The 8,482-nt window shown below is 40.8% G+C and overlaps 1 protein-coding gene across 3 annotated transcripts in view; it reads right to left on the bottom strand.

The window, feature by feature from the left end:
• Nucleotides 1-8,482, bottom strand: part of hdac5 (histone deacetylase 5) — an 85,315-nt gene that overhangs the window by 9,642 nt on the left and 67,191 nt on the right. For 2 of the 3 annotated variants that reach the window (XM_016459475.1, XM_016459473.1), the window contains 4 exons: nucleotides 7,729-7,848; nucleotides 6,787-7,027; nucleotides 5,980-6,185; nucleotides 5,605-5,898 (listed from right to left, as the gene is read on the bottom strand). In XM_016459475.1, the coding sequence (XP_016314961.1) occupies nucleotides 5,605-5,898; nucleotides 5,980-6,185; nucleotides 6,787-7,027; nucleotides 7,729-7,848 (861 nt within the window). The remainder of the gene's footprint in view (nucleotides 1-5,604; nucleotides 5,899-5,979; nucleotides 6,186-6,786; nucleotides 7,028-7,728; nucleotides 7,849-8,482) is intronic. The other variant, XM_016459474.1, reaches the window with a different exon arrangement.

Here is an 8,482-nt window from a genome sequence, read left to right as displayed (position 1 = left end):
TTTGGTGTATCGCTGCCTCAATGGTGACTGCATGTCACCGCACAACAGACACACACAAACACACACGTCACCCTGGTGGGCTGTGATTGGGTGTGAAGTGCAGGGCAGTGAAGGCGGGCGGGGTCCGGAGGAGGAGATGAATCACCAAGGAGAGATGAGTCAGAGACGGTCCATTCACGGGGGAGTATATGTGTAGATATGTGAGTGTATATGTGTGTGTGTGTGTGTGTGTGTGTGTGTGTGTGAGTCTGCCGCTGCTTGAGGAGGATGCAGTCTGAATTCTAATGCCGTGCTCTTTTGAAATTTTTTCTCAATGATTGCAGGCAGAGCGAGCGCGAGGAGGAGGGTGTTGCTCTTTTTTCAATAACTCTCTCTCCCGCTCATTCACTCGCACTCATTCGTTTGTTTTTCCTTCCTCCCTCCCTCACAACAGCAGTGTGTGTTTGTGGGGTCTGTGTTAAGTTCACAATGAGCTCTTTTGGAGGATCAAATCTGCCTGGATGTCATGCAAATGAATGGGCTGGAATACATAACGGCATGAATCACTGCAGTGGTGCTATCGTTATTTATATAACAAAATGACGAATAAGAATTGAGAGATCAAAATAATGCACATTTCTCAATCGATGAATTATTTATTACAACATTACACATACATGAAGCACAAAAGCCCTTATGAAAAGTATGATGATGATGGTGATGCAGTATAATGAGTATTTGCAGTATAGTGAAAATGAGGACTTTGAAAAATCATTATTACCCTCATTTGCTTTGTATTTAAGTTGTAGCCTTTTCAGTTCCCATTTGTCCGGTCTCGTGTAAGTTAGAGGTTGTGTTTTGTTTGTCTGCCTGCTTGGATTACCTTAAAGTGGATTATTAAATACTTTTCAAACTTTATCATCATCATCCCTCAACCTTGTGAGACACATAATAGTATATAAATCATATTAAAATATAAACAATATTAGGGGTGACCGCAAATGGTCGAAGAATTGATGCAACGATAGGAGGAGCCTGATTTGAATACCAGTCTCACAGTCGAATATTCGTGGGGTGTTATGATCATGCCATTTTGGCTGTATGGGGGTGCTCAAGTGTCTGATTTCACATAGAACTACTGGTTTTTAATCAATGGGATTTAACCTATCATTTATCTCATATAGAATACGCTTCGTTATTTATACAACATAATTCGTTATTCGTTATTTATACAACACAACGTTAATATTACGGCTATCTGCACAAAAAAATGCCCAGAATACAGAAGTGAACGTGTCTGCGCGGCTCTGAATGAACTCCTTTTGTGGACCATACACAATATATATAAACCGGCTGAAATGTTTTGAAATCACTTGTACCCTACCTGATTGAAAAAAATCCAGTCTTTCACTCTGCCTGTGTCAATAGCTGGGTTTCCATCACCTGGCTTTTATGCACATTTTGAAGTATCGCATTAGAATCGAGAGATGGAAACGCTGAATTTCGAATAAAAATGCCTCAATTCGCAAAAAAGTTTTTACGCTCGCTTGAGGTGGTTTTTGACGAAAAAGGGTTAATGCGAATAATGGGAGATGGAAATGCATTTTGTGAAAAAAATCCTCCAAGCGCATCAAAGAAGTCATGTGACTGCGCTATGGAACGGCAAATCCTGACTAACCAGAGGACCGATCTTGTTCCACAGCATCTGAAATGTTGTTATATGGTCATTCGGAAATGCCCGAGCAAAGTCTGTCATCAAAGTATTTCTGTATAATTGCCTCCCAGAACTGTTAAAAGACTGCGTACCCAAACAGCAGCATCCACCTCCGAAAGCAATAACCGCATTCATTGTGTTTTGTCTGCTCGTTCTGAGGTGCAAGCAATTTATTATATAGGAAAATTATTATATTCAGTAGCTTCTCCTACTTTTCTTAGTGATGTATAGTGCCAGTTTATCAGGAAGTGATGATTTTGTTCTCTTTGACTCGTTGGATGAAAACGGTGCTTGTTCGCAAATGTTTTGTGCGATATTCCAATTTTGCGCATAAGTTAAATTCGCAACTTTGGATGGAAACCCGGCTAGTTTGAGTCTTGCTAAAGATTTAAATCCCTGCCGCCAAAACGCTCCTCTGTCGGTTACGGATTATGGAAAGTGAAACTTAAATCTATAGGGGTGGTTGGATTTATTCATGCACGTTAAAATATTTATTTGAGGCTTCTTTCTTTTCATGTTCTTATTTACAGCATTATTTTAATAGGCTGTATATTAACTTATTGGGAGAAAACCTGCTGCGTCACTCTACTGGTCATCTTCAGCAGCTCAAAACAGAAATGCAGAACATTAATAACTACTGTCATATACATAACGTTATAATGAGAGCACTATTGTAAAAAATGTTGTGAATTCTTAGGGTTTCGCTGACGTTTAATGTTAACTATCTTTTAATCAAAACATAAAACATTATTTACCCCATTTGTGTCTGTGAGGCGTCCGTTGCACATTTTCCCTGTGTGTTAACATAATGACTGTCGAATGTCTGACTTGACTCTTGGTAATGTATTTTGCCCCGCCCCCAAAACATATGATTCGACTATCAGTCGAATATCGGCAAGATTCGAAAATTCCGATTCGACTATGAAAATCCTTAGTCGGGGACACCCCTAAACAATATATTAAAAAATATAACATTACCAAGTTACACTGATACTATGGTTTTTAAACACTACTTTGAAGAATACCATGGTATTACTATGAGGGTAATGCTAAAAAAAAAAACAGTATAACCATTGTGCCAAATCCAAAATCCATGGTGATACAATGGAACGTTTTTACAAGATAAGAAGAAACCTACTCAGTAACATTTTACAAAGATCAATCTCTTAAAAAAGTGCTATAGTACAGTGTATCGGACGGTAAAGCCATGGTACTTTTTTTTGCAAGATAAGAATAAATCTGCTTAAGTGCAGCACTTTGAAAATTAGCTCTTTGACAAAAACTGATTTTACACTTTCTGAACAAAATGTGAGTGGTGCTTGCCACTATTGGCACCATGATGCTAAGAAGTGTTTTCAGAGCTTTGCTATGAGGTTGCTTACTGGCTCAAGTCACAAAAGCTCACATCTGCTTCCTATATGCTATAGTTTCATATTAAAGTATAATAATTTGGGATAAGAGTTTGTTCAAATCCTGAACTATGTATGAGCAATAGTAGTACCTTTAAGCTAAACGCAAGCAGCACTAACTAAACAAACCTCGGAGGAACCCCTACCATCGTTCCCAAGTCAATTTCATTTTGTCTTCCTATCTAGCAATTATTTATCTGTCTCTCGTCCCCTCTTCTCGCCTGCTCCCCTCCTGCATCCAGTGGTGAGTCACTGGTGGGAGGAAGAGAAGAGAGCAATCTTCCTCTTTAATCCCTCCTTTTCAGGGGGCGAAAAAGCTGCAACCGCTCTGGTTGAGAGGGATACCCTCGATCTCCAGTCACCAAGCCCCCGCATGTGCGTCCCAACACTCATCAGGAACTTGCCTACGCACTTAAGCTCTCGAAAAGTGCAGTGACAGAGTCATCGGAAAGACATTAGATGGATCTTAAAAGTCTAACGATGACACAGAATCCACACAGCTGCTTCTAGTTCAATAAAACAAAATAATAAATTTAAGATTAAAAAAAAAACATCTTGTTTCATAACAAATGACGTTAAGCTGTGTTACGTGCATAGGCTTTGCATGGTGACTCATGCAGTCACTACGCTGCTTTTTCATGACTGAAATTCGCTCTACACTAAAGCCGAAGAATGTTTCTGAATAGTGTTGATAGCTTTGCATGTTATGCAAAGTAGAACGGGAATGGGGAAAGATGATAAAGGAGAAAGGGATAAGTATAGAAAGCCGTCTTAAGTCGTTATCAGAATGGCAAACAAAGGTAACTGCAATTTTAGAAGGTCAGTGATCCTTAGAAGGTCAAGAAACTAAAACTACGCAAAGTACATGTTGGTGGCTCTGTAAATTCCTTAAGATGTGTGTAATTTTTTCTATTTAAAATAGCAATGGCATAACGTTGGGGTGGGACTAGCAGTTTGTTAGACAAACAGCAGATGGAGGCAAGTTCAGGAAACCTTGTTGAAATAGTCATAATTTTGTCCAATTCTGTTTGGTGACACTAATGTAGGGCTGCAACAACTAATCGATAATGAAAATAATCAACAACGAAATGTCATTATCAATTAGTCGCGTCTGCCCACCGTGCACGGAAAACTTCCACCAGTCGCGTCAAATTACAGCAGTGAACAGCTGCCCAAAACATGAGAATGCTTTATTTTAAACTTCAAGCTAATGCATTAGCTAATGTTTAACACGGCTTGTCCTGTCAGGCACTTTGACAGATGCGTGTGCTGTTTAATGTGCGAGATATTTCCTCAGCGCATAATCTGCATTTTACGGTTATATCCTTTTCTGTAAATGTTACATATTCACGTGAATGTTTCTATTTTGCATGAAGGCTTGTCCTGACAGTCTGTGTTAAACTTCAGACTTCACTGAACGAGCGCCGGCGATCAGGCGAACGAACACACACACAAAATCGTCTGCCTCATGAAAAAAATGTATTTAAAAAAAATGTAGTTAATATTTGCATCATTTATGATTTATTTTATCCACCCGCAAATAATCAGAATGCATTTTGCGCCCGTGGATATAGGGAAAGCAAAATATGTTCATATTTTTTAACATAATACGTAAATCAGACGGACTTACTGAAAATGCAAATTCATTCATTCTTTGCCAGCAGGGGGTGCTTTAAAGCGGGAGAAACCGAGGTTTCCCCAGTAACGGCTGTACACAAAGCAGCGCTGAGCTCACAAATGCTGCTTTATCAGGCATATAACATGCAAGATGAAATGAAAATGACATCGAAAATTTTCTAAAGATAGTCTTCCTTCAGAAATACAGTGATATAAAAACACCAGCGCCTCGTTTTGATATTTAAAGGTGCAGTAGGCCTACGTGCTCATGTTTATTCAACGAAGCCTTTTGGAAAATCGGACAGTTTTGATATTGTGGCCAACGCCACAAATAAATAAATGTATGTGAAACACAACCCACAGCACAACCACCTGAGCCCAACTTCAGTCTACTCATCATCTTAACTTTAATTGCGTTTGTAGCCGGCGCCATAGCCAGACTAACAAACAAACACAGACCGGAAGTTAACTTCGGGCCAGGAGCGTGCACCGGATGAAACCTTCTATATAAAGCTTGAAGCATCAGAATCAGCACCGGTATCGGCCGATCACCATGACAAGAAATCGGTACTCGGTATCAGCTGCAAAAATCCTGATCGGAGCATCCCTAATATTCACCATACAATAAGTTTTCATAGCATGTAGCTGGAACTTTTGTTTGAAGGACAACATTGGGCAGGATGTGGATTAGTGTGTTTTGTCAAAAAAAAAAAAAGAGGTCTATTATCCAATGAATCGATTAATATAAAAACAAAAATAAAATTAAAAAATAATCGGCCAACTAATCGATTATCAAAATAATCGTTAGTTGCAGCCCTACACTAATGGCACAGAAATGAACAAAAACCTTCAATTGAAAGAAGACAACAAGCTGTAATTTATCACCTGGCCATAGAGGGCGCCCTCTTCATCACATTCCCTCAGTTCAATGGCTTCATCATCATCATCATCATCATCATCTTCCTCCAAGTCACTTTCTGTGCTTTCTCCCTTCAACTGAACCAGACGTTCGGAAGGGGGTGTGGTCTCACCAGAGCTCTCTTTCTGTAGCCCCTCCCTTACATGATCAAGCCCCTCCCCTCGCTCGTCCTGCATCTCTGCGGTTTCCGTAAGCTCCTCCTCCGTCTCCTCAGGATGCGTGGGAGGCTGCCGTGGAAGCTCCGCCCCTTTAGAGAGGATCTGAAAGGAGGTGGAGCTCATTAGCTATTTTTTACTAAATAGCTCAAACAGCATCAAATATCTCATGCTAGCACAATATACCTTATTTAGCTGGTAGTGTTTCTGTTTCTCGAGGAAGTGCTGGTGTTGCTGTTGCATTACGAGGTGCTGCAGGGCCTGTGGTGTTTGAGGCAGGGGTGCTGATTGTGTACGGCTCAGCGGCCGGTGCCTAGGCAACTTATTCACTGTACGCATGTTGCTGGACACCCGCTCACCCGTTACTAGCGGAGATTGCCCGTACATGGGAACTGCGTGATAAAGATCAAGACAAAAAGTGTAAGCTGTTACACCTACACATCAAGCTGATAATGTTCACTGTTTTTAACATTCATTTTCTTGTCAACTTGGTATCGTAGTACCATGACTTTTGACATTTCTTGTTCGCACATTGCAGTCCTGACCTATAAGACCTGAAACATACTCAGTGCAATTACCTGAATGTAGACTGTTCTAGATACGCAAGTTTAATTTCAAACGTTGTTTTTTCCCAAGGTGGACATTAGCATAAATTGTCTCAGTTTTCTCTTTTAGGTCAACTACTGGCAACTCATGGTGGAGCAACAGTTTGAAGAGAATCTTGCAGAGCAAATCAGAGAAAATCAGTGAAATTGTCAAAATATACATCGCTAAATAACTAGTTACCTGAATAATGCTTGAAATCTGCTTGATCTGGCTTAAATCAACCCTTGAGAACTGATACTTGTTATGGTCAGAGCAACACAAGAGTGCATTTGCATCTGCATACTATGTAAAGTATGTTTCTTGTCTTAAGGCACTGACACATTTACATTTATAGCTTTTTGCGGTGTATTCAGGATAACACGACTGTATACTATGATTTATGCGTACCTGCGAGAAGTGCGCTCTGTTGACGAGCCTGCTCCAACAGTAGGACGTGCTGGAGCAGCGAGGAATGGCTACTGTGGCTATTAGAGGCGGAAGGGGGCTCGGGGTCATGGGGTGCCCCAGTGGGAAGGCATGTCGGCAGGGACGATGTGCTGATGAACTTCCCTGTCAGTGCCCCACCTTGACGCAAACTCTGGATTGCCTGCCGCTCTGCCTCCTGCTGGGCACTGAGTTTCTGAGGAGCCTAGAGTAGAGGAGAAGAGAATGAGAATTTATTCTTCAGACTTGGGAACACTTAGCTGTTTAAAGCTGCAACCAAGGTACCAAAGCCTACAAGGCTGTTTTCCCACTTGGTTCGATTGCTTGGTCCAAACCAGAACCAGTTTGATTCCATCCCCTTCTAATGCCCCAGGTGCTCTCCTTTCACATTGTACTTTTGGGTCCGAAATTGCAGTATGTTCGCTCCATCAATGAGAGCACCACTGTGAGAGCTTGTTTTATACCAGGCATGGGCGTAGAATATGCAGGGGACGTGTCCCCCCACATTTGATAAAACGTAAATTCATCCCCCGCACTTTTTTTTGGGCAAGTGTGTGTACAGAGGTTTTCAAGGGCAAGTGTGAATAAATCTAGATTTAAATTCAAAGAGACAAGATAGTCTATGCATGACCTGACATTTTATTCGTATCCAAAATGAGGCGTTATAAACATTATGGAGCACTAAACACGTTCACATGAACCATACCAAAGACTGGACTAGGGTGCGGATCAATGGTGTGCATCTTCTGAAAAACACTTTCACATCAATCAGATCAAAAGCTCTAGTGTGAAAGCATCATAATGATCTAGCCAGCCCACTAGGGTTCAGCCTACACCACTTGCTAACTCTGAATCACTATCACAAAGCTGTGATAATGATACCGGGCTTTAGATGAGGACACTCACCGTGATGTGCGCGTTGGCAGGCAGTCCAAGAGAGATGTTGGGCAGAGATGGAGAGGTGTAGAGGCTAAGGGGACTCGGTGTCCCATCTCCAGTCAAAGACTGATGCAGAGAACGCAACTGCTGCCGAAACAGAAAAGGAGAGAAAAACGTGAGTCCCACAGGACAAGCAACAGACCTATCTTTCAGGATGTACACTTCAAACAGCACAAAGAATCCGTTTTATCTCAGCAAGGCATCCAATTATATAAATATATATATATATATATATATATATATATATATATATATAAATGATTTTCTCTTTCTCAAAAGATACTATTTGCAACAAATAAAAATATGTCTGATGTTTGTGCATTACAATATAGCATAAATACATAAATTACAAAATCACAAACTACATGTAAGCATTGTAAATGGCATTATTTGTTTGAAAAATGTTTTGCAAAGTTTTGCATTTAATATGCTGGTCATCCAAAATTAAATACAAACTGGCTCATTCATATTCATGTTCCTCTCCTACAGCTTCAAGCCCTTTGTGAAATGAGCACACGCAATTTCACTCTGTCTGGCTCTCAAGGTTAAGGTGATCCTCAAGGCTAGCTGCTTAGGCTTCCTGCTGTCCATTCAGAGCAGCTGTGGCCATTCTTGTGCCTATAGATATAACTCACTGCAAGGCTGACTCTCGGAACGTTTTTTTCTTTTTTTGGGGGGGGGGGGATTAGCATACCAGTGTTATCCCAGGCCACCAAAGGTC

This window comes from Sinocyclocheilus anshuiensis, unplaced genomic scaffold (assembly GCF_001515605.1).
Source record: "Sinocyclocheilus anshuiensis isolate Anshui unplaced genomic scaffold, SAMN03320099.WGS_v1.1 scaffold1563, whole genome shotgun sequence".
NCBI lineage: Eukaryota > Metazoa > Chordata > Actinopteri > Cypriniformes > Cyprinidae > Sinocyclocheilus > Sinocyclocheilus anshuiensis.
Note: the sequence above shows the minus strand (reverse complement) of the source record. Positions and strands in the feature narration are given on the sequence as shown.